Genomic DNA, 26500 nt, shown 5'->3' with positions numbered 1-26500 from the left:
TCAAACTTTCCTCACTTTTTTCAGAGTTACCCCCTCAATGAATTCCCCCTTGTTTCGGAGCCCCCTCTTTTGAAAAAATCACCATTAGTTCCCTTGTCTCCTAATTTCAACCTCTTCTCATAGTATCCCCTCAGAGTTCCCTCTTGTCTCTGGGTTCCCCACCTTTCTTTACGGCCCTTCATTTCTCTTCGAGTTCCCCCAACTCTTTCTCGAGTTCTCTTCTTTATCTCTCCAAGTTACCTTTCTTCAAGTTCCCCACTTTTCTCTGAGCTCCCCCTCAATGTTGGTAAAATTTCTCAATGTTACCACCCCTTTTTTGTTAACCCCTTTCTCCGAGCTCCCCCACCTCTTCCTCAAAGTCCCATGCCCCCCTAACCCTAACCCTCATAGCAGTGTAACAATGCCACACCACCTGATTAAAAAAAGAACAGGCACTGCCAAATTCTCATTAACTGCTGCTCGAAAAGAATTTCCCTCAATCCTGTGGCAGTATCTTTTTTTTATTTATTTTTTTATTATTATTTAACAAAATCTACTCCTACGAATTTTGTGCTACTCCTCCTACAAATTATGTTCAACCAACACCAAATTTGTAGTCTTTTTAATACCCACATGGACAAGTCTGTAACTGGCCAACAAACCGGACGTTGGCAAGCAGGAACTGAGGTTGTATTTCACAAACGACATTGCACACTAACACAGCTTGGTAAGCGCCTTTTTAGAATTATGACCCGAGGCTATGCAACAAATTTCTTGCTTCCTAACGCCACCTACTGGTCAAATGTTGCAACAACATGCTAAAATTGGTCACATTAGTCCTCCAAATTTTGTCGAATCTTTACCAGATTTGATTCACATCATCTTGCTTCCAGTTTCTTAGTTTTGGCCTTTACATCTGCAGAGAATTTAACCAGATTCCTATGCTTAGAACACCAATCAGGGCTTCCTGTATTTGCTTAGGCAGTCAATGGTATTTGCCACTTCAATTTCCAAATGTAATTGGGACTATATATATATATATATATATATATATATTAAAATTTTTTATTTTTTTTTATTTACAATTATTATTATAATTTCTTTTTTTCAGGAATATAAGCCGTACATGTTCTGGATGAATATGATCGATGCTATTTATCAAAGTCTCATATGTTTCTTCATCCCCTACTTTGTGAGTACATTATTCATATATATTTCAGCTTGTTATGTGGTTGTGGTGTTTGATCAGTTTTATTTTTGGGCTGTATCCCAGGCGTACGCTGACTCGGACGTGGATCTGTTCACCTGGGGCACGCCCATTACTACCCTCGCCCTCTTCACCATCCTGCTGCAGCTTGGAATCGAAACCAAAACCTGGGTAAGGAAACACCACTAAGCTGCACTCTAAAACCTACAAGACTCAAGGAAAGAGTTCTCCATCTAATTAGAACTCTACAACACAACATTAGAACCTCTGTGGAAAGCGTTGAACATATCAGTACCTTCTAGTTTTTCTTCACTCTGCTAATGTTTTTACTCTTTTAACGCATCTTCTAACTTCTTTCCTTTTCTTCTTTCCCTTTTTGTCCTCTCTTTTAAAAATGTTTATTTCTCTACTTTTGAAATTTCTTGCTTTTTAGTGTCTATGGAAGAGCACACGGGGAATAGTGTCTATGGAAGAGCACACGGGGAATAGTGTCTATGGAAGAGCACACGGGGAATAGTGTCTATGGAAGAGCACACGGGGAATAGTGTCTATGGAAGAGCACACGGAGAATAGTGTCTATGGAAGAGCACACGGGGAATAGTGTCTATGGAAGAGCACACGGGGAATAGTGTCTATGGAAGAGCACACGGGGAATAGTGTCTATGGAAGAGCACACGGGGAATAGTGTCTATGGAAGAGCACACGGGGAATAGTGTCTATGGAAGAGCACACGGGGAATAGTGTCTATGGAAGAGCACACAGGGGAATAGTGTCTATGGAAGAGCACACAGGGGAATAGTGTCTATGGAAGAGCACACGGGGAATAGTGTCTATGGAAGAGCACACGGGGAATAGTGTCTATGGAAGAGCACACAGGGGAATAGTGTCTATGGAAGAGCACACAGGGGAATAGTGTCTATGGAAGAGCACACAGGGGAATAGTGTCTATGGAAGAGCACACAGGGGAATAGTGTCTATGGAAGAGCACACAGGGGAATAGTGTCTATGGAAGAGCACACGGGGAATAGTGTCTATGGAAGAGCACACAGGGGAATAGTGTCTATGGAAGAGCACACAGGGGAATAGTGTCTATGGAAGAGCACACAGGGGAATAGTGTCTATGGAAGAGCACACAGGGGAATAGTGTCTATGGAAGAGCACACAGGGGAATAGTGTCTATGGAAGAGCACACGGGGAATAGTGTCTATGGAAGAGCACACGGGGAATAGTGTCTATGGAAGAGCACACGGGGAATAGTGTCTATGGAAGAGCACACGGGGAATAGTGTCTATGGAAGAGCACACGGGGAATAGTGTCTATGGAAGAGCACACGGGGAATAGTGTCTATGGAAGAGCACACGGGGAATAGTGTCTATGGAAGAGCACACGGGGAATAGTGTCTATGGAAGAGCACACGGGGAATAGTGTCTATGGAAGAGCACACAGGGGAATAGTGTCTATGGAAGAGCACACGGGGAATAGTGTCTATGGAAGAGCACACGGGGAATAGTGTCTATGGAATCTATGGGTATGAGGAATAGTGCGTAGGGATTCGGGTATGAGGAATAGTGCGTAGGGAATTTGGTATAAAGAGTAGTGTGCAGGACGGGAATGTGATAAAACCATGAGCTTTAGTGTGGAACAGGTTCAGAATATTTATACACACAGCTCGGCTGATTGGAATGATTCAGGAGATAGTACACAGTAATACATCACCCTGACAGGTAACTTCATTCCCACACACACACACACACACACACATATATATATATATATATATAGAGAGAGAGTGATACAGATACATGTTTGTCTGACACAAACAGCGCTCCAAACCTAATAGGTGTTTGTCTTGCATGTGAGTGGAACATTTTACACCCTGACATTTTCTTTCTCTCTTTCCTTCTCTCTCTCCCTCTCTCTCTCTCTCTCCCTCTCCCTCTCTTTCTCTCTCTTTCTCTCCCTCTCTCTCTCTCTCCCTCTCCCTCTCTTTCTCTCTCTCTCTCCCTCTCTCTCTCTCTCTCCCTCTCTCTCTCTCTCTCTCTCTCTCTCTCTCTCTCTCTCTCTCTCTCTCTCTCTCTCCCTCTCCCTCTCTCTCCCTCTCTCTCTCTCTCTCTCTCTCTCTCTCTCTCTCTTTCTGTGGGATTAATGAGGCAGATGTAGATCCTTGTTGCAGGACATTGCAGCAATACATTTAGAGCCGATGTGTTTCTGCGTGTGAAGTATGGGCCGTACACATGTCAGGGTTGTTGCTTATACACTGTCCTGCCCCCCATGTCCCGCCCCCCATGTCCCGCCCCCCATGTCCTGCCCCCTTTGGAAAACCTTTTTTCATAGTTGTATATTTTATTACATTTTTCAAGAATTTCTCTCTCCATGCTATTTCTCATTTAACGCTTTTCAGTTTTTTCCTGCTTTATCCTTCTTTCCCCTCCTCTTTCTTTTCTCTCTTTCTATCTTCTTTTTTTTTTTTTACCTTTTTCCCCCGCTTGCTTCCTTCTCTTCTCTTTTTTTTCTCTTCTTCTCATCCCTCTCTTTTTCTTTGCATCTTATTTGTGCTCTTTTGCATTGCTGCACTCTGGATTCCAGTCATGTTCTTGATTATGTTTTTGTTCTGTTCTGTTCTTAATCTTTTTATTCCTCAATCTTTTTTCTCTCATTTTATCTTCATTAGACTATCCCTCATTCTGACTTTCTTCTTGTTCTAGATTTCTTTCCTTTTTTTTCCCCATCCTTTTTTTTATTCTGTTGTAAATTTTTAATTCTCTTTTGTTTATTTATTTTACTTTTTTATTAAACAAGAACTGATTTAAAAAGTATTGATTTGGTTGTGTTGTGTCTCAGACGTGGATGAACTGGGTGTCCATAGCGTTCAGCATTTTGCTTTTCTTCACCGTGGCTCTCTGCTACAACGCCTCCTGCCCCACCTGCTACTCGCCCTCCAACCCGTACTGGAGCATGCAGAGGCTGCTGGGAGATCCTCTTTTCTACCTGCTGTGTGTCGTCACACCCATCACCGCTCTCCTGCCTAGGTACGTCTCCCCGTCTTTAACTCCGCCTCTCAACACTAATACGCGTCTCCCTGTCTTTAACTCCACCTCTCAACACTAATATGCGTCTCCCCGTCTTTAACTCCGCCTCTCAACACTAATACGCGTCTCCCCGTTTTTAACTCCGCCTCTCAACACTAATACGCGTCTCCCTGTCTTTAACTCCGCCTCTCAACACTAATACGCGTCTCCCCTGTATTTAACTCCACCTCTCAACACTAAAATGCGTCTCTCTGTCTTTACCTCCGCCTCTCAACACTAATACGCGTCTCCTCGTCTTTAACTCCGCCTCTCAACACTAAAATGCGTCTCTCTGTCTTTAACTCCGCCTCTCAACACTAATACGCGTCTCCTTGTCTTTAACTCCGCCTCTCAACACTAAAATGCGTCTCTCTGTCTTTAACTCCGCTTCTCAACACTTATACGCGTCTCCCTGTCTTTAACTCCGCCTCTCAACACTAAAATGCGTCTCTCTGTCTTTAACTCCGCCTCTCAACACTAATACGCGTCTCCCTGTCTTTAACTCCGCCTCTCAACACTAATACGCGTCTCCCTGTCTTTAACTCCGCCTCTCAACACTAATACGCGTCTCCCCGTTTTTAACTCCGCCTCTCAACACTAATACGCGTCTCCCTGTCTTTAACTCTGCCTCTCAACACTAATACGTGTCTCCCCTGTATTTAACTCCGCCTCTCAACACTAAAATGCGTCTCTCTGTCTTTACCTCCGCCTCTCAACACTAATACGCGTCTCCTCGTCTTTAACTCCGCCTCTCAACACTAAAATGCGTCTCCCTGTCTTTAACTCCGCCTCTCAACACTAATACGCGTCTCCTCATCTTTAACTCCGCCTCTCAACACTAAAATGCGTCTCTCTGTCTTTAACTCCGCCTCTCAACACTTATACGCGTCTCCCTGTCTTTAACTCCGCCTCTCAACACTAAAATGCGTCTCTCTGTCTTTAACTCCGCCTCTCAACACTAATACGCGTCTCCTTGTCTTTAACTCCGCCTCTCAACACTAATACGCGTCTCCTTGTCTTTAACTCCGCCTCTCAACACTAATACGCGTCTCCTTGTCTTTAACTCCGCCTCTCAACACTAATACGCGTCTCCTCGTCTTTAACTCCGCCTCTCAACACTAAAATGCGTCTCTCTGTCTTTAACTCCGCCTCTCAACACTAATACGCGTCTCCCTGTATTTAACTCCGCCTCTCAACACTAATACGCGTCTCCCTGTCTTTAACTTCGCCTCTCAACACTAATTCACACATCTCACAGTTTATCGTCACATTCTTCTGGAATTCTGCCGTCTTTTCCAGATATTTCTACAGAGCGTGTCAGGGCTCGGTGTTTCCCAGCCCAGTGCAGGTGGGCCGTCAGCTGGACAGATTGCCTTCAGAGCTCCGCAGACATCTTCTCCACCAGAACCAGGCCAAGCTCTTCCCTTTCTGCAAGCCTTTTCTTAAACCGTGCAGCTCCACCCTCACGTCCCCTCACCCCGCTCACGCCAAGCACAAGCCCAGAACCATCGATGGCTGCATGACCAAGAACTCGGAAAAGAAGGACACATCCCCGAGCTCCAGGAGCACGGAGAACCACGTGGCACAGAACTCCGAAAACTTTTATCACGGACCTACCGAGAGCAGCACACTACCGTATACCAAAGATCACCCACGGCCACATGGGGGCGCCGTTCTCACCTCTACGCCGCTGCTTCCTCGCACAGACAGCGTGCAGTTCGTATCGCCCCCTAGCGGCGGTCCTCCGGGCGTCACCTATAAAAAGGAGAACCTAAACCCCCCCGGGTGTCCCGGAGAACCCACAGAACCGCCTTCGGGTTCGTGATCGTGATGATTCCCAGCCGGATTTGCACGTTTGGAGAAAATTTTAATTCTATTTTTCAGAATTGTTTTATCAGATGGGTACTATTATGATTATTATTATTATTATTGTTATATACATTTATATATTTTAGATGTGTACAGTTTTTTTTTTGGGGAATAAAGATTATGGGGTTTTTTTCAGAGTAAAAATTAATACACGAAAAACTGGATGTGTCCTGAACGGATGTTTCTACCAGGAAAACAATTCCTAAAATTCCTAAAGTTTATATTCCTTAGCTGTTATTTATTCGGAACACCGATACACTAATACACACAAACACACACACACAGACGTTCACCAGGAAATTGGTAATTCTTTCACGTTACGTTTTCTGTTCACTTGGTATGGAATTTCACAACACACACACACACACACACACACACACACACACACAAACACACACACAGTATTAGATAACTAATGCATCCCCTTTTCCATTTACGCACTACATTCCGAAATGTACGGGATTATTCTGGAGCTCGGGGGTGAAATACGCCAAATACTCCCTTTTTTTTTTATTCTGTCAATACCAAAGATGCATCTCATGAATATTCATGCTGCTTATTTGTATATAAATCTGAATGGTTTTATAGACATATTTATGTCATATACACTTCGTAGGGTTTATATTTATAAAGCAAAACCTTTTAATTGAGAAATGATTACATGCGATTATGCAGTCGGCTGATTCATTCGTCTAAAGCATTATGGTAACACTGTTGGTTTTTGTTTTTAAGGGTTAAATGATTGTATTTCAGCGTGTTAAACACTTCAATGTGATCTGAAACCAAAACAAAAACATATTCCAGGTGCCTCGCTGTTTATTGTTTAATATCCTGCTGGATTTTTATTGAATTGACTGTAACACATTTTCCTGATTTTAAATCCGGCCAATGAAAGAAATATTGGATCTTCGGTGCTAAGTTAATGGGATGACACCTCCTATGAGTCCTGTGTTCATAAATGCATTATGAACATAGTCATATCGCATACATAAGACCTACTAGTGTCTGGCATGATCGTACGTATAGTTTGGAAAATTCCATATGAGCCTTAGGCTTATGTATGCTCTATAATTCCTGGTGATATTTTGCAGTATTCCTAATAAAAATTTACTAAAGTCTTTATAAAGTGTATGTGTTATAATGCATATATAATGCCTTATAATTGCTAATGAAGTACATAAGGCTTGAGCATGAGCTCTCAGTGTCTTATAAGCTGTTATGAATGCTATATAACGCATTGCAAAATACTGAAATTCTCTGTTAGGGAACACTATCAAGTCTAAGAATATGGCAGTTATGTCACCATACATAATGCATTATTACATCTAGAAATGATAACCGCTTGTATTATAATGGTTTACAATATTTTTATAGTGTTATATAACCTGACACTATGACGTAGGGTCCCAATGCTTCATAGTGTTATATGTGCTTATAACAGGCTTATTCCAGAATAACACATGATCTCTGCTTTATAATGCATTCGATTTTTTTTTCACAAACTTGATCCCGCCTTGTCATAATGCATTACAACCCGATGTTAGAATGTTATGTCGCTTTATAACATAATGCGTAATGTTTTACAACAGATAGTCATATTGTTGCCTGACATAACTACATTCAATTATATCGAGAACCTACACCCGAGCTTGTGTTATAATGCATTACAACTTGAACAGATATTATAATGTGCTATGTCAGCTGACACTTTTATAGTAAAAAAAAAAAGGCAAAAATGCTATTACAGGCTTATGTCAGGCTTCATAACACATCGTGTAAGCTATATGATGCTTTGTCATTATTAAACAATACCAGAGCTTGTGCACTAATGCATTATAACCTAAACAGTGTGTAGGTATTATAACACTTTACATGTTACATCACATCAATGCCTGATCTGGTGTTTTATAGCAAAGTATCAGATATGCAGCTTTATAAATGTATTTATAACACCTCTCCTCTGCTTTACAACTCATTATAACTAGATGTTATACCAGTTTTTATAAAGCACTGCAGTGTTATATCACCTGACCCGATCATAATCGTTATGATAACTACAGCAGGCTTATGTCAGGCTTCACCTTTGCAATACCCACAATGCATTGGGTTCTAATGCATTACGTCATTAACTGTTGTTATAATGCATTACGTAGCCTAACATTATGAAGGTCTTTTCTTAACGTGGTATGTATGGGTAACTCTAACAGGCTTACACCAGGCATTAGAACACATTTTTTACAAATTATAGCACTCCGTTTGTGCATTATAACGCATTATGAATATGGGATTCATAGGAATGTTTGTTTTTCTACTGATTGTTGTTGTTTGTTGGCCCATATCACATCCAGGTGTGTGTGTGTGTGTGTGTGTGTGTGTGTGTGTGTGTGTGTGTGTGTGTGTGTGTGTGTGTGTGTTTTGGTTTTGGAGGTTTTGTTGATTATCTAAATTCAGACAGGATTCAGGGAAGTTCGTGGTTGAATTTCTTCGAGTTCACACTCAATCCTGAAGTGACCTTTCGTCTCTATAGCACTTTATTTTACAGTGTCGTTTGGAAGTAAATAAATATTATTTTTTTTTAGTTAGAAGGTTGGTTGCCAAAGTCACCATCGCTGTGGTTATAAGATAATAAGTTAATGAGGTATTATGTAATAAATGTAGTAATATTTCACGTTAGTGGGAAGTGTGTATATTGTGTAGTCACGGTTGGAAGAAATGTTAGAAACAGTTCCTTTGTAGTAACTTTAGTGTGTTTTCACGTTAGTTACAGAAGTACAAAATAATACTGCATTCTTACTTATTACTAAATTCAGATTTGTAACGTTTCAGCATCATCTAGCAAACGCCAGAAATAATACAGGAGCAGTAGGAGCAGGGGTAGGGGTAGGGGTAGGGGGAGCAGGAGTAGTAGTGAGAGTAGGAGTAGGGGTAGTAAGAGTAGGGGTTAGTAATAGGGGTAGTAAGAGTAGGGGTAGTAATAGAGGTAATAAGGGTAGTTAGGGTAGGGGTAGTAATAGGGGTATTAAGAGTAGGGATAGGAGTAGGGGTAGTAAGAGTAGGGATAGTAATGGGTTAGTAGGGGTAGTAAAGGGGTAGTAAGAGTAGGGGTAGTAAGGGTAGGGGTAGTAAGAGTAGTGATAGTAATAGGGGTAGTAAGGGTAGGGGTAGTAAGAGTAGGGGTTAGTAATAGGGGTAGTAAGAGTAGGGATAGTAATAGGGGTAGGAAGGGGTAGTAAGAGTAGGGGTAGTAATAGAGGTAATAAGGGTAGTTAGGGTAGGGGTAGTAATAGGGGTATTAAGAGTAGGGGTAGGAAGAGTAGGGATAGGAGTAGGGGAAGTAAGAGTAGGGATAGTAATGGGTTAGTAAGAGTTAGGGGTAGTAAGGGTAGGGGTAGTAGGGGTAGTAAAGGGGTAGTAGGGGTAGTAAGGGTAGGGGTAGTAAGGGTAGGGGTAGTAGAGGTAGTAAGGGTAGGGGTAGTAAGAGTAGTGATAGTAATAGGGGTAGTAAGGGTAGGGGTAGTAAGAGTAGGGGTAGTAATAATATCAGTATATTACTGTAAAATAAAGTGCTAAATTTCTTTCTTTCAGTTTATTTGCAGTATTTTGGAGAATCTCATGTGGAGCTGCACAGTGTTTAAATATTTGATAAATATCTGAACTTTTCCAGGTTCCTCATGTGAAAGTGTCAGTATGTGCCTTCATTGTGTTTCAGGTCTGAGAAGCTCGAGCACAAATGTGTTTATTGTGTTTATTTCTTTCTCAGTTTAACAAACTATTTTTACAGAACGGAATCTCCAAAGCATTGGGAAACAAACGAGGTGTGTGTGTGTGTGTGTGTGTGTGTGTGTGTGTGTGTGTGTGTGTGTGTGTGTGTGTGTGTGTGTGTGTGTGTGTGTGTGTGTGTGTGTGTGTGTGTGTGTGTGTGTGTGTGTGTGTGTGTGTGGTATATCCTGAAGAAGTCCCCTGATGTTTCAAAAATACACTTGGGAGTAACTTTATATTTCCTTTTTGTTGCCTGAAGCCTTTACACTGGAGACGAGACTATTTTAGAGAATATTCCGGATGCTGTAAACGGTTTATAATCGCGTTTCACACTTATTTTATCCAAGATTTAATAAAGAAAACTTGTAAATTGCTTTTTAAAACAGACGTTTCCTGTTTCTTCTTCTTCATGCACACACGCATTTTCAGCCCTTTAATGTTCTTTTTATTAACTTGAATGCATTTCTGTGTAAAAAACAGTCTGAAAGCTTTATTTCATTTCCTTCTATTACATTATTACTTCACTAAATCTCCACTAATCAGCCATAACATTAAAACAGCTGCCTAAGATTTCATAGTTTCCCTCAAAGCCTGGACTCCACAAGATCTCTGAAGGTGTTCTGTGGTATCTGCTGCAGATCCTTTAAGTTCTGTAAGTTGAGAGGTGGATCAGATGTCCAGCACGTCCCACAGAAGCTCGATGGAATTGAGATCTGGGGAATTCAGAGACCAGGTCCAGTTTTATCTTGCTGAAAGGAGAACATCATGGTGCGGTTCTGATGTCTATTGTAGGATGATGTCCAAGAGTCAGCTTGTGCTCTCTGATCGCTCTGCAGCAGCACAGCTCCATACACAGCAAGAAGTTTCCTCCAGAGCCAGCAGTTTGTTCTACAGATCTGACTTTGAGATCTGACCAGCCTTTACTCCATAACCATGTTTCTGGTTCACTAGTTTTCTTTTTTTGGAGCACTTTCAGTAGGTTCTAACCACTGAACCCCGAAACATTTACATTTATGGCATTTGGCAGATGCCCTTTTACATCTCACTCATTCAACTGAGCAGCTATTGGGTTAGGGGCCTTCCTCAGGGGCCCTGGAGTAGCAGCTTGGTGTGGCTGGGTTCAGAACTTAAGATCTTCTCACCTCCTCAACATCAGTGACTGATCTCACTAATGCTGCTGCAGTTCTGTGTGATGATCATTAATCCCCTGTACATGCAGAGGTGCAACTGTCGAAGTTCTTCTAGTCCTATTGGTCATCATCATCTATCTTTCTTTTTTTTTTCTTTCTTCATTTTTCTTTAATGCTAATGATTCTTTCTTTCTTTCCTATTTAAATTTTTATTTCTTTATATCAGTAAGTGATTTTTTTTCATGTCTTTCTTTCCAAGTTAGTGATTGATCTTTCTTTCTTTTTCTTTCTTTAATTCAGTTATTGATTCTTTCTATTTATTTCTGTATTTATTTGTTTCTTTTTTCATTTATTTATTTGTTATTTGTGTTTCTTTTTTAAAAGTTAGTGATTATCCTTTCTTTCTTTATTTCAGTTATTGATATTTATGTCTTTAAATCAAAGTTATTGATCTTTGTTTTTGTAATTTATTTATTTATTTAATTTTTTTCTCTCTTTTTTAAGTGGCTAAACTACACCTGTTAAACACCACCTGCACCTGCAGAGACTCTCTGATCGAGGCGTCTAGACACAATTTCCCTTAACTTAAAATTGTTGCTGTAAGACTTTTATTGAATTTGGCAGATGCCCTTATCCAGAGCGACTTACATTTACTGAACAGCTATATGGTTAGGGGCCTTGCTGAGGGGCCCAGGAGTCACAGCTCAGTGGGGCTGGAATTTAAACTCAAAACCTTCAGACTCAAAGTCCAATGCCTTAATCCTTGTGCTCCCACCTCCCCATTTTGCCCAAACTCTGATTCCTGTACCTTAGAGACTCGAGATTCCAATCAAAGCTTAAAGTTTTTATCCTGAGACTTGACTTCCCGTTCTGTAAAAGAGAGCTCCATCCTGGCAGCTTCCTCAAGGCCAAGGCTGGAAGACGAATGGTTTCTGCTCCGAGTAGCTGCGGTCGGTCTTTGCCTCTGCGGGGGCTTTTTTTCAGGTTGGCAGAACGGGAGGGTTTATTAATGAGTCTCCATTACGGCTCAGTCGGGGGGAGGGCTGTGCTGATGTGGGCGTTACTCGTCCTACGACTCCTGCCTTCAGGCTCATTAATGACCACCGGAACTTCTTTCTTCTGAAATATCCTTCATCTTGACGTGGGGATAATGATCCGCCCGGTCTCCCGGCTGGCCCTCTGCACTTCCTCTCCAACTCTATCGCTCTGTCCTCTGTAAGTGTTCATCTCAATCACTCAACCAGCATTGCATCAAGGCTTATTTCCCTCCGAAGTGGAGAAGAAGAATGACATTAGTTTGCCTGGAGATTGTGGAATTAATCACTGAAGTGGGATGGATCGCAGTGCCGTGTGCTTTCCTTATTTACGTTCTCTTTACGCGATACGCTCGCTAAACTGTAGCTATCCAATATTTCCCCAAGCAATCGCTCACATTTCAATCGCTCGGATAGCTCTTTCGAGATTGAGGTTTCTTTCTGCATGAAAAGCTTTGAGAATTCAATTTTGGAAAGCCTTAACAATCTAAATCCGCCTAAAAGTATGTGCATAATTTTTTTACTTGCGAAACATTTGGTTATTTCAAATCTTATTCTTTTCTTTTTCTTTATATATTTCATAGATTTTTTTTCTTTCTTTTTTCTTCTTCTTCTTTCGGCTGCTCCCATTAGGGGTCTCCACAGCGGATCATCCGTCTCTCTGCCTCTTTCACACCAACTACCTGCATGTCTTCCCTCACCACATCCATAAACCTCCTCCTTGGTCTTCCTCTTTTCCTCCTACCTGGTGGCTTCATCCTCAGCATTTTTCTACCAATATAACTCATGTCCCCCCTCTGCACATGTCCAAACCATCTCAATCTCACCTCCCTCACCTTGTCTCCAAAACGTCCTACATGTGCTGTCCCTCTAATAAACTCATTTCTAATCCTGTCCATCCTCGTCACTCCCAACGAAAACCTCAGCATGTTTAGCTCTGCTACCTCCAGCTCCACCTCCTGTCTTTTACTCAATGCCACTGTCTCTTATCCATACAACATCTCAGGTCTCACCACAGTCCTATAAACTTTTCCTTTCACTCTCACAGATACTCTTCTATTACAAATCACTCCTGTCACTCTTCTCCACCCACTCCACCCTGCCTGCACTCTTTTCCTCACTTCCCTAACACACTCTCCATTACTTTGCACTGTTGACCCCAGGTACCTGAACTTCTCCACCTTCTCCACCTCTTCTCCCTGCAACCGCACCCTTCCACTGCCCTCCCTCTCATTCACACACATGTACTCTGTCTTACTCCTACTGACTTTCATTCTACTTCTCTCCAGTGTGTACCTCCACCACTCCAGGCTCTTCTCCACCTGCTCACTACTCTCACCACAAATCACAATATCATCCACAAACATCATAGTCCACAGAAACTCCTGTCTGACCTGTCCATCACCACTGCAAACAGGAAAGGGCTCAGAGCCGATCCAGTCCATCAGCTCATTGTGATGATCATTAATCCCCTTTAGCCACATCCTAGAGTCTAGTGGAAAATCTTTTTAGAAGAGCAGAGATTATTGTTAAGATATAAATGTCAGCAAACTGCAGTACGAACCGAATCACCCACATTACTGTACATGCAGACCTGCAACTGTCAAAGATCTTCGATTCCTATTGATCATCAATCTTTTTTGTTCTTTCTTTTTGATTGTGTCAGTGTTAGTGATTATTCTTTTTAATTGAACTTTCCTTCGAATGTTTTGAATTTTGAACATCGTTGAGTTTCCTCAGCTGCCATCTTGGTGAGGCTCCACAGCATTAAATGTAACTATAAATTGATAATAACTGTCATTTTGTTAATGAAAATTGTCACCTGCATTGCAACAGTAACCGGTTGTGGGTGTGGCTTTGGGACGGCGCAATAAACACGTGCAATATCTTGATATTTCATCTATAAAGGCCGTTGTACTGCCGCTCTATAAACAAAAGTGTATGTAAAATGCAGAGTCTCTGCTCACGAGGAAACACAAGCTTCTCTCACACGTGACCTTCAGATGTGACCTTCACACGTGACCTTCCTCTTTAGTTCATTATGTTTATGAGCCACAATCAAGATATTTTCAATTTCCCAAGTGGCCTTGTAAAGACAGCGGCTTCAGCACCCACACACACACACACACACACACACACACACACACACACACACACACACACACACACACACACACACTTTTGCTTGTCACAAATGCTACAGTCACATACAGAAGCAACAAACAAGTGTTTATTCTTTCAAACTGTGTACAGAGTCACAAAGACTGAGGAGTAAATTGTGCTACTGTTGGCAGAAGGAGGAGAAGGAGAGGAGGAAGACGTCTACAGAGACAGCAGGGAAAGGAGCAGTGTAGGAGAGTGGAGGTTCGGGTTGGTACTTTAAATGTTGGTACTATGACTGGTAAAGGGAGAGAGGGAGCTGATATGATGGAGAGGAGAAAGGTAGAGATGTTGTGTGTTCAGGAGACCAAGTGGCAAGGGAGTAAGACCAGGAACATTGGAGGTGTTTAAACTGTTCTATCATGGTGTGGATGGAAAGAGAAATGGTGTAGGGGGATTCTGAAGAAAGAGTACAGTAAGAGTGTAGTGGAGGTGAAGAAAGTTTCTGATAGGGTGATGAACGTAAAGCTGGAAGTTGAAGGGATGATGATAAATTGGCAGACGTAGTGACGTAGCTTCCTCTTGTTGATTGTTGGCTGGGAATTTTGTGTTTGTGTCAGCATTTACATTTTTACAGTTTTGTTTTTTCTCTCTCTCATCGCTTTAAAATCTCAAAATATCATTTTTGATTTCTTGCATTCTCTACTTTCCGTTGGCTCTGTTTATTCTCTTTTTTTTCTTTTGGAAGAGCGCTTTATTCCCTGTTTGAGGGTTTGAAAGCAGTAAGTGGAGGACATTCCCATCAGATCTACGAACACACACACTACAGTAACCACATTAAGGTACGTAATTTTTCTGCTTTGGGGAACATCCAGTTCATTCAGTGTGTGGAATGCGACATGTTTAGTTAGTCTTTCTCTGTTGTTAGCGATAATTGTATCTATGAGAAGTGTTAGTTAGTTTGCACTTTGACGGAGAAGATCTTAGCATTAGAGGAGCGCATCCAGAGTCTAGAGAAAAGTAGTGAGTGTGAGAGCAGTCCAGGACCTGCAGGGGAAAGTCTGGATGCCCTAGGTGGAGTTAGCATTCCCCCGACTCCGGCATTAGAGCCCTTACAGCGGGACGAATGGGTGACGGCTCGGCGGCATACTCGCAGAGCCAAAGCTAAACGCTAAGGCTTGCCCATGGGAGCACCATTCCTCTTCTCTTCACGTGTCCAACAGGTTTGCTATCCTCAGTGAAGCGCCCGCTGAGAAACCTGAAAGCGCTCTGGTTATATGAAAATCTATTCTGAGGCACGTAGAAATTAGCTAGACCTTTAAGGGGCACCAGCAGCACAGGTCATGTGTATACCAGGAGCCAGGGCACTGGACATAGCAGGTCATCTAAGGTTTTTAGGAAAACACAGGTTCTCTTAGATTAGATTCAACTTTATTGTCATTACACATGTACAAGGCAAGGAAATGCAGTGAAATTATGGTTGCTGAACTGCTGGATGTCCAAGTGGTGCTCCAAAAACAATGTGGGCTTCATAGATAATTGGAGCAATTTTAAGGGCAAGGCTGGCCTGTTAGGGCGAGACGGTATCCATCCCACTTGGGAAGTAGCTGCTCTCATTTCTTGTAGTATAGGTCATAGTCTCAGAACAGCACTAGTTAACAAGTGACTGTCCAGAGCCAAGGCCAGGGAGCAGACAGACAGGCTAAACCGACCGTCTGCAAGCTGCACCGAGTCGTCACTCAGTAAAAAACATTTGAAGTTTTTTACACTAACATAAAATATTTAATGTCCAAAAGTAAGTCTAATCAGCAAATTCCATTAATTATTATTTATAGGCCCCCAGGGACCCTACACTGACCTCATAGAATTTGCAGATTTCATCACAAATCAAAATACTTCAAGCATTAATTGTTGGTTACCTCAATGTTCATTTTGATAATCAGAAAGACTCCTTAAGAGCAGCAGTTATGTACATTATAGATTCAGTTGGAATTAATCAGAATGTATAGGACCTACTCATAGTGGAGATGGAAGATAGGAGATAGAGATCTTCACCATAGAAGTTCCACTACACGGAAAAACTCCTCCAGGGAGCTCATTAGGAAATGTGTACAATTGCCATCCCACTCTGGATTGAACTGGAACTGGATGTTACAATGGTTACATATAAACAGAGCTTTCATTTAGATTCAACTGACAAATGCAACCTGAACACACCTTAACCTTTAGCCAATCACAATCCACTTTTCACACCTGAACTTCCAGCCAATCACAATCCACTATTCACACCTGAACTTCCAGCCAATCACAATCCACTATTCACACCTGAACTTCCAGTCAATCACAATCCACTATTCACACCTGAACTTCCAGCCAATCACAATCCACTATTCACACCTGAACTTCCAGCCAATCAAAATCCACTATTCACACCTGAACTTCCAGCCAATCACAATCCACTATTCACACCTGAACTTCCAGCCAATCACAATCCACTATTCACACCTGAACTTCCAGCCAATCACAATCCACTATTCACACCTGAACTTCCAGCCAATCACAATCCACTATTCACACCTGAACTTCCAGCCAATCAAAATCCACTATTCACACCTGAACTTCCAGCCAATCACATTCCACTATTCACACCTGAATAGCGATTCCATGAGCTGCTGAAAACTGATTGTTGAAGGCGTGTATTTTAATGAAACATGGCTGGGAAATTTCTTTTAATTATTAAATATGTGACAATAATTATTATTTTTATTACCATTATTATTATTATTATTTAAATAATAATAAATCTTTTTTTTAGTAGTATTATTATTATTATCACACATACTGACTACTGATGTCCTCGCTTTAGTCTCAGGACTATATGAATTTGAGCAATTAAAATAAAAGGATTCATTTAATAGAAGACAAAAAGTATTTTATGTATTTTTTTGTGAGGCAAATGAACATTATATGTTTTTGGTCAATAGTATTGGGACACCCAATACATAAATTGGAGGTGCACAATTATAAAGAACATCATTGGATGTGGTTGCATGAAATTTTTCTGGGAGATCCAGACCTGCTCTAGCATGACAATGTCCCTGTGCACAAAGCCAGCTCCATGAAGATCTGCTTTTTATGGTTTGGAGTGGAAGATCTCCTGCTATAGAGCTCCAACCCTGTTAAAGATGAATGAATGTGAACGCTGACTGCTTTAAAATACGATTTAAAGGTTTTAAAATCTGCGTGTTATATACAAAAATATATTCAAGTGTAAGTGAGTTTGATGTTTTTTTTTTCTCGGTGCGAGGAGACGCGTCGTGATGCATTTTCGTTATTGTAATCACACGTTCCTGACGTGACACATATCGACGAGGTTAGAAAACTACACAGGGAGAGAGTTTTCCTTTGACGCTGCTTAGAGTTGAAAGCGGATTTGACTGATGAATTTCTTAGTGATTTTTGAACGTACTGAAATGAAAAAGACGTCGCAGAGAAGACGTTTGTTAGTATCTGGATGTGACTGGTGTCGTGTCAGGCCTTCATTGAAGTGAGGAGGAAGAGTAAGAGGAGGAAGGTGTGGGAGCTGCTGATTGATGAGCGTTTGTTCGTCAGTGCTATTTAAGCAGATTCGAAAGCTGATGAAAAGGAAAGCATTGAGCAATGACCTGTCACTGAAGGAACAGGAGGAGGAAGACATGATTGAGGAGGAGATGGAATAAAGCGGAGGAGACCGTTATGCTTGTCACTTTTTCGATACAGATAAAAGGACGAAGCATGCGTTTGGGAAACGTTCTGCTCACTTTGAGGAATCGCAGCAATTTATTAGCCTTACACACAAAAACACGAGCAAGAACATCATCTACTAAGAGGTTTGGACATGAGATGCAGAAGACCTCCATCCTGTAGCTGTAATCATTTATCCTAAAGAATAGCACAAAGTCCTTCATTAACTTTAATCATTTACTAACACTTTGTGACCTACTGCAATGACCTCTGACCCTCTGCTGTCTCATGTGACCTTTTTCAATCCTTCTTTGGCCAACAGCATCTTTTTGAAAAAAAGAGGGAAAGAAGGAGAAAACAGAAGAGCGGCAGAAGAAAAGGAAAGAAGAAATGATTAAAGAAAAGGAGGGAGGGAGGGAGGGAGGAAGATGATAAAAAGAAAATATTGCAAATAAATATGCAAAAAAAGATGGAAAGAAGGAATGAGAGGCGGAAGGAAGGAAGGAAGGAAGGAAGGAAGGAAGGAAGGAAGGAAGGAATATGGATGGTAAGATGGACAGAAAGAAGGAGAGGCAGAAGAAAAGAAAGACTGAAGATAAGAAGGAAGGAAAACTGAAGAAAGAAGGAAGGAAGGAAGGAAGGAAGGATGGATGGATGGATGGATGGTGGGTGTAGTAAAGAAGGTACAAATCCAATCTGGAATCATTCTGCTTGAGCTCAAACTTTAATTTTACATCTTTAAAATATTACAAACTGCTGCTTTAGTGGAGAAAATTCAACCTAAAGATTGGGGGCTTCTGGAGGCGGGGCTTCGTGTGGGTGGATCTGGGTGGTGGGTGGAGTCAATGTGTAAATTCCAGCATTTATAAATCTGCTATACGATAAACAGTGTGTCTGCGAAATCTAACATACTGTGTGTGTGTGCGTGTGTGCGTGTGTGTGTGTGTGTGTGTTTAATCAGGAAGTGATGTAAAAGTTATTGCTCAGCGCTTTACATCAACTTCCTGTCATCTCGTTACTCCTCACAGCACTGCTGCGTCCATTTCTATCAGTAATAATCCCTCGTTCTCCACCTACATCCTCTATCTGTGTTTTTATTCACTACAGTGAAAAGGTTGGGAGAAAGAATTAAGGAGGGAAGAAGAGAGTGAATAATTTTGCTTTAATGACTTTGCGGGCAGAAAGAGTGAGAGAAAAGCAGGATGATGAATATAACTGTAGCATCTTAATACTGTCTGAAAGACCAGAGACAATATACTCTTATTCTCAGGACGGAAGGACGGAAGGAAGAAAAGAAGGAAGGAAGGGAGGAAAGACGGAAGGAAAGACGGAAGAAAGGACGGAAGGAAGGAAGGACGGATGGACGGAACGAAGGAAGGAAGGACGGACCGAAGGAAGGAAGGAAGGATGGACGGACGGAAGGAAGGAAGGACGGACGGAAGGAAGGAGGGAAAGAAGATGGAAGGAAGGAAGGACGGAAGGAAGGAAAGACGGAAGGAAGGAAGGAAGGAAGGAAGATGGAAGAAAGGAAAGACGGAAGGAGAGAAGGAAGGAAGGAAAAAAGGACGGAAGGAAGGACGGAAGGAAAGACGGAAGGAAGGAAGGAAGGAAGGAAGGAAGGAAGGAAGGAAGAAGATGGAAGGACGGAAGGAAGGAAGGAAGGAAGGAAGGAAAGAAGATGGAAGGACGGAAGGAAGGAAGGAAGGAAGGAAAGAAGATGGAAGGACGGAAGGAAGGAAAGATGGAAGGAAGTAAAGACGGAAGGAAGGAAGGAAGGAAGGAAGGAAGGAAAGAAGGAAGGAAGGAAAGACGGAAGGAAGGAAGGAAGGAAGGAAGGAAGGAAGGAAGGAAGGAAGGAAGGAAGGAAGGAAGGAAAGACGGAAGGAAGGAAGGAAAGAATGAAAGAAAGACAAAGAAAGAACAGTAAACTGATCTATTCTCCAGTTTATGATAATAATAGAAATATAACGTTTCCTTTTTCCTCCCAGAAACTAACAGGGTGTAAAATGTTTCAGGTCTCAGTGAAGTGAATATCAGGTTCCTTCTGCACTTCTGTTCAGAAACATTTCACTTTTTAATTTCAGCAACTTTCCTCAGAAGCGCAGCAGTAAACCTGAGTCCCGGCCGTCCGGCTCGCAGCGACACCGGGTTTACAGCCGCCTGGAGAAAAAATAACAGATCAGATAAATCTCTGGACCTTCTGTGTCCCGGGGACGACAAGATCCCATAAAAACCCTGCAACGACGTGGAGATTTACGATGCTGCTCTGAGACGACGTGAAGAAACGACTGATTAAATCACTGCCTGCTTCAGACACGTGAAATCATCACACTGTGGCTGAAACTAACCAGTAAATACAACATACATGGAAAATCTTGTGAGAAGACGTCTGAACCACACGTACACGGGTTTTCCTGAAAAGGTATTTCAGCCGTGACGACTCTCAGGAGGAACACATGGAGAGTTTACTGATGGGACTGGAGTGGAGATACATTTGGTATTCGTGAACTACAGTAAGAAGGTTAGAGGTTTTTAAGTAAGAGCCATTCTTCTGGGAAGATGTTCCACTCGATTTTGTGGAGAAGACACAAGGGTGTTAGTTCCTCAGGTACTGATGTAGGTGAGGTGAGGAGCACATGGTTCACACGTCCTTCACTCCAGTAGAAGTGCAGATTCTGATGTTTTAAAAGTTGAAGTTCTGACTGCATTTATTCACTCAAGTTAAAGTAATGAAGTTTGGGCTCTGAGATGTTCTTCAGTAAAAAGTAGTGATTATTACGACCAGTTTTAGTGTCACGCTGTAACTGAACCTCACATAATATTCATATATTATTAATACCATATCATTTAAAATGTTCTCTAATGAATGTATCCAGAAAAGCTGCTCAATCACGAGAAACAGGTTGATGGTCTGAAAATGGTCTAAAAAATATTGACGTCACCAATTAGATTTAAAGTTTGGAGTCTGGTGTGAAAATGTAAGAAAAGTCCAAATAATAATAAGTGAAGTAAAATATTGATTCTAGAAAAATCTACTTAAATACAGTAACAAAGTATTTGTGCCTCATTACTTCCCTCTTCTGGTGAGGAGGCCTGGGGTGCAGGCAGCATTCACATTTATTCAAGTTCAATAGGGTTGGAGCTCTACAGCAGATCTTCCACAACTTCCAACCCATGGAACGCAGATCTGCATGGAGCTGGATTAGTGCACAGCGGTATAGTCATGATGGAACAGGTTTGGATCTCCTAGTTCAAGTGGAGGCAAAATTCCATGCATCCAAAGACGTGTAGGAAATTAAAAAGAAACATTCACATCGCTACTTTTTATAGTGTTGCATTATGGATGAACTACATCGCCTTGTGTTTGAGAACATCATCTAAATATTACCAGAACCAGATAAGAACATTAACTGTAAATCCGTGTTTTGAATTTTTACCACCTTTTGATTTCCAAGTTGGTCCTGCATTGACCTTCAGAACTCTTCAGATTGATCTTCATATCTCTCCAATATAGCGAATGCATCAACACAACGCTGTCTCTAGCAACAGCAGATGGGGTTTTCTCTTTCTTACTTGAATTTCAGTTTTTTATGCGGATTGCGCCACCTGGTGACATGTCATGTCATTACACACGTCTAAGAAAAATACAAACACACGTCATCATTTACACCAGTGGTTCTCAGAGTGTGGGGAGCGCGCCTCTAGTGGAGAATAAAGACATTACAGGTTAGAGCGGGATTTATTTAACTTGTTTTGTGTCCTTTATTAATCTTTATTGATGATTTTTTTTTCTATTAAAAATACATTTCATACACTTGAAGCAACCACAAACGAATTATTAGTTCATGCATGCAAATAAAACATCAGTTTAGAAACCTAATGAAACTACACTTTGATTTTCTCTATATTTGAACTTGCTATTTATTGTTTTTTATTTAGAACGTGATATTTCAATAAATGTACAATTTTAAGTATTTCATTAAAATTTTTTGGGGGTGATGGAGGACAGGTGGGCCTTGAAAATCCACCCCCTAAAATGGGGAATGGAGGAAACCAGTTTGAGAACCACTGATTTACACCAAAACATTGTGTTGAATTAACTGATTATTGGTCTGAATTTTATTCTAATTTTTAAACATGTGCTGAATATCATCACCACGAATCAGATATCACTCTTTATTTATTGCGTGTTGTATTCATTTAGGACTGAGCCCGTTATAAATGTGAACCTTTGACGCAAAATTAGCCACTTTGCTAGTGAGAGCGAGTCCCCCATGTTGGTATGGGCAGATCTTCATTAGCCAGAGCGAGTGTGTGGAGTCAATGGAAAGATAGAATCATCTGAAACTCGCACACAGAAAAATCAAGGTACAGGAATGTACCTGCACGAGTAGAAATGCTCACCAGGTAGAGCAGCACACCTCTAAACACTGGTACATCCGTGTTCCTGTTTGTACCTCTAAAAGAACAGTTATTGTACCTTTGTATCCTGGTATGGTTTCAAATTACATCCTGATATTTTTTCATAGCATTTCTCTGATGTTCTGCTGAACTGATTTGAGTGAGTACAGCTGGTCTTCATGCTAAGGGTGGATTTTTCAATGAGAATAAACTGGAACATGTAGATATTTATACATTTGTTTGGTCAAAGAAATTTTTCTAAAATTACAGAGTTTGTTCCATAGAAACAGAAGGAACTGATGCTCTTCTTCTGGATCGACTTCTCTTCATCTGGAAAACACTCGCTGCAGCTGAGGATGTTCTCCACATGAAACAGCCTGGAGATCTATAAGGTTCCTGTGGAATGGTATATTCGGGAACCATGAAGTTAGAATTGGAGTGTAATTAGTATAAAGTCTGCTATAATTCCTCAGGACTACAATCACCATGAACAATTTTACCCACGAGTCTCCATCTGTGAACACGTGATAACCAACTATGCTGGAACTGTAATGAATGGACATTCAGAGATGAGGATGAAGATGAGGATGAGGATGAGGATGAGTTCCTGTTTGAGTCTGGTTGCTCTCAACTGTTTATCTAATGAAGTCTCAGGAAGGTTTTTTTTTCTCACCACTGTCACTTCTGGCTCAGTGAATGGTGATGAAGCTGTAGAGATAAAATTTATATTATAGATCACACTGTACAGTGTCTTTAATGTTTATGTAAAAATAACCATTTCTAATGACCCGCTTCTCTCTCTCTCTCTCTCTCTCTCTCTCTCTCTCTCTCTCTCTCTCTCTCTCTCTCTCTCTCTCTCCTACTCTCTCTCTCTCTCTTTCTCTCTCTCTCTCCTACTTACTCTCTCTCTCTCTCTCTCTCTCTCTCTCTCTCTCTCTCTCTCTCTCTCTCTCTTTCTCTCTCTCTCTCCTACTTACTCACTCTCTCTCCCTCCCTCTCTTTCTCTCTCTCTCTCTCTTTCTCAATAGCTTCCTGAGGTACCAGAGATTCTGTTCCCTTTCTTCTCTGCAGACCTGCCTGATCCATCCTGATGCCGTTCCTCTGTCCTTTCTTTATTTGGAAACCACCTGCTGCAGCTGAGGATGTTCTCCACACAAAACTCCCTGAAGATCTACAGTGGGGGAAATAATTACTTGATCCCTCCTGATTTTACAAAGAAATTAACAGATTTTTTTATAATTGGTTTATTTTAACAAAGAGACAGAAAATTGAAAAAATCCATTAATTAAAAGCACTAAAAAGGTTTAAAATTAATTTGTATTTGATGGAGTGAAATAAATATTTGTTCCCGTACCAACCAGCAAGAATTCTGACTCACACCCACACACCCAAATTATTCCTGTACCTCTAAGAAGGTTCTCCTGATATCAACTCATGATGTGTATAAAACACACCAGTCACAGAATCAACCTCTTCCATTCAAACCTCTCCACCACCATGGGAAAGACCAAAGAGCTGTCAAAGGACGTCAGGGACGAGATTGTGGACCTGCACAAGGCTGGAATGAGTTTGTGGATCAATGATATGGAACTTTGTGTTGTTAGTTTAAAGTTCTGTGTAGTTCTGTGTTCCTTTTGTTAATTTATGTTGTCTGATGGAGCACCTTGGTCTTGGGGAAACATTGTTTTGATTCACCGTGTACTGCACTTCATATGGTTGAAATGAAAATAAAGCCTGCTTGACCTAACTTGGGATGCATGGATTCCCTTTTAGAGTCTGTTTCCTCATAACATCCGAGGGAGTTCTTCTGTCACCACAGTCACTACTGGCTAAACTTATAAGGGTTTAAACTTCTAGGTACTAACATACATTCATATTTTGTAACATAGTTATCTGTATGGGAGTCATGAAGATGTTAAGGTTTTCGTTGGGAGTAACCAGGATGGACAGGATTAGAAGTTAGTTTATTAGAGGGACAGTCCATGTAAGATGTTTTAGAGACAAGGTGAGAGGAGAGATTGAGATGGTTTGGACATGTGCAGAGGAGGGACATGGGGTATATCAGTAGGAGAATGCTGAGGATGGAGCCACCAGGAAGGAGAAAAAGAGGAAGACCAAGGAGGAGGTTTATGGATGTGGTGAGGGAAGACATGCAGGTAGTTGGTGTGAAAGAGGCAGAAGGAGGACAGGGGGGTATGGAGACGGATGATCCATTGTGGCGACCCCTAATGGGAGCAGCCGAAAGAAGAAGAAGAAGAAGAGTTATCTGTATGGGAGTCTGTTTCTGCCACATTAAAAAGTTTGCCTAATTCCGAGTTTTTTTCTCACAATTGCGACTTTATTTTTTGCCAATCGGGCAGCGTCTACCTCTCTGTAGTGCCAGAAAGATTTACACATTGAAAATTAAATCGGCTACAATCAATAGATCGATCTGTGAAACAATGGTTAAAATTATAGAGGACTCTTTTAGGCGTGGTTTCACTAACCGTGAGATCTTGTTGTTACTGAAAGAATTGCATGGAATCAAACTGAGCCCCTGATCCCTGGAGTGAACTCTAACAATCAGCTCTGGAGGAGATCGAACAAGACAAGGCAGATCAGAATCGGGTTTATTGGTCAAGTGTGTTGACTGACACAAGGAATTTGGTTCCAGCTGTTAGTGAAGATGGAGGAGAGGAGGCCTCGTTTATACACCAACAGCTTCAAACTTTCAAATAAAGTTGCAATTGCGAGAAATAAAGTCGGAATTGTGAGGAAAAGAAAAGGTGGATTTGCGGAATTACGAGGAATAAAATCACAATTGCGATAAATAAAGTCGAAATTAGGCAAACTTTGTATTTTACGTGGCTAAAACATGCTCCAATATATCTGTGTACAGCTGCTTTGGGACAATTTCCATTGATAGAAGAGCTCTACAAATCGTATGGAATCGAATTGACGCCCTGTGTACCATGACACGGTGTAACCCTTTCCAAGATGGCGGCACGGCGTGACGCTCCGAAGTGACCCACTTCCGGGTAGGACGCGTTGCAAGCCGGGATGCGCTCTCGGCGGATTTTATTTCCCCCCCCCTCTCCCCCCCCCCCTCTTCCCCCCTGTTAGCCGAATCAAGATGGCGGAGGATGTTGTGTACAGGCACCGGAGTTGAGGCGCGCGAGCGGAATTCGGGACTGCGGGAGATCGGTGATGTTGAGCGGCGGGATTTTATTGACCCCGAACAGAGCATTTACAGAGGTAGACGCGTTCACAACGGGGCATTTTACATCTAAATAACTTAATATAAATATATATATATATATTTGTATACACACATTTGATTATTTGCGCGCGCACGAGGAGGCGCTGGAGAGGAGAGGAGAGGGAGGAGAGGGAGGAGGGGCGGCTAGCTAATGTGTCAGCTAATCGGTCTGTTTCTTTGCTAATATACTGGGAAGGTTTAAATAAAAGATAAATATATACAGGTTTAGGAACGCCGTTTCTGGTTTTATTCGGCGTAAATACCGCAATAAAGCGTGAGATCGCGTTGAGATTTTGTGACACGGAAGTACAGGCTGCTGTGGTGTTTTTTTTAAGCTAGCTAACACCTGATATGCTAGTTTGCTAGCTGGGTTGTTGTGCGAACTAGCCGAATCGCGCCGGCTATTATTGTCGCTTTTCCCCGGTTTAAAGGTGCTGACAGCTTCAGCCCGAGGTGTGGGACTGCTTTCTCCCTCAAGAGGAACAACCCCGGGGTTTGTACTTCATCCCCCGCCTGGTTCTGTGAAGGTTTGCTGTTTCGGTGTGTTTGCTGGAGGTGTTTGTGCACAGTCATACCCCCGTGTCCTCCATGGGAATCAGCTTACACTCTGTACACACACACACACACACACACACACACGTACACATTGCGACACCGAGGATATATGGTGCGTGTGTTTTGTTTTCTTACACACATCTGGTGTCATTGCGGTTTGTCCCCCTTTTTTATCATTTAACACACGCATAAGTTTTTACACACACACACACACACACACACACACACACACACACACACACACAGACAGACTTGCATGTTCAGCAGTTTGTTACTTCCTGTTCTCGGTCAGGTTATAGCAGCTATAAACGTCCGGTTTCGCACACAAACTGTTTTGATTACAAACAATCAGTTTATTTATTTTATTCTGATCAGGGATTTGCTCAGTAGCCTGTTATGTGCAGTGTTGATGGAGTTAGTGGTCAGTGATTGTCTTT

General features: G+C 41.7%; 2 protein-coding genes across 6 annotated transcripts in view; both read left to right on the top strand.

The window, feature by feature from the left end:
• The window catches only part of atp10a (ATPase phospholipid transporting 10A), a 377925-nt gene extending 370614 nt beyond the window's left edge, over nt 1-7311 (top strand). For both annotated transcript variants that reach the window (XM_083562478.1, XM_083562477.1), the window contains 4 exons: nt 1091-1171; nt 1253-1357; nt 4028-4215; nt 5554-7311. In XM_083562478.1, the coding sequence (XP_083418604.1) occupies nt 1091-1171; nt 1253-1357; nt 4028-4215; nt 5554-6079 (900 nt within the window). In that variant the 3' untranslated portion in view covers nt 6080-7311. The remainder of the gene's footprint in view (nt 1-1090; nt 1172-1252; nt 1358-4027; nt 4216-5553) is intronic.
• A 17983-nt stretch (nt 7312-25294) lies between these two features.
• Nucleotides 25295-26500, top strand: part of ube3a (ubiquitin protein ligase E3A) — an 11773-nt gene continuing 10567 nt past the window's right edge. For 2 of the 4 annotated variants that reach the window (XM_083562862.1, XM_083562860.1), the window contains exon 1: nt 25352-25504. The gene's annotated coding sequence lies outside the window, so the exon portion shown is untranslated. Of the gene's footprint in view, nt 25505-26500 lie in introns of all 4 variants that reach the window. The other 2 variants (XM_083562859.1, XM_083562861.1) reach the window with 2 other exon arrangements.

This window comes from Silurus aristotelis, assembly GCF_946808225.1.
Source record: "Silurus aristotelis genome assembly, chromosome: 2".
Classification (NCBI taxonomy): domain Eukaryota; kingdom Metazoa; phylum Chordata; class Actinopteri; order Siluriformes; family Siluridae; genus Silurus; species Silurus aristotelis.
This window is presented reverse-complemented; position numbering and strand designations above follow the sequence as displayed.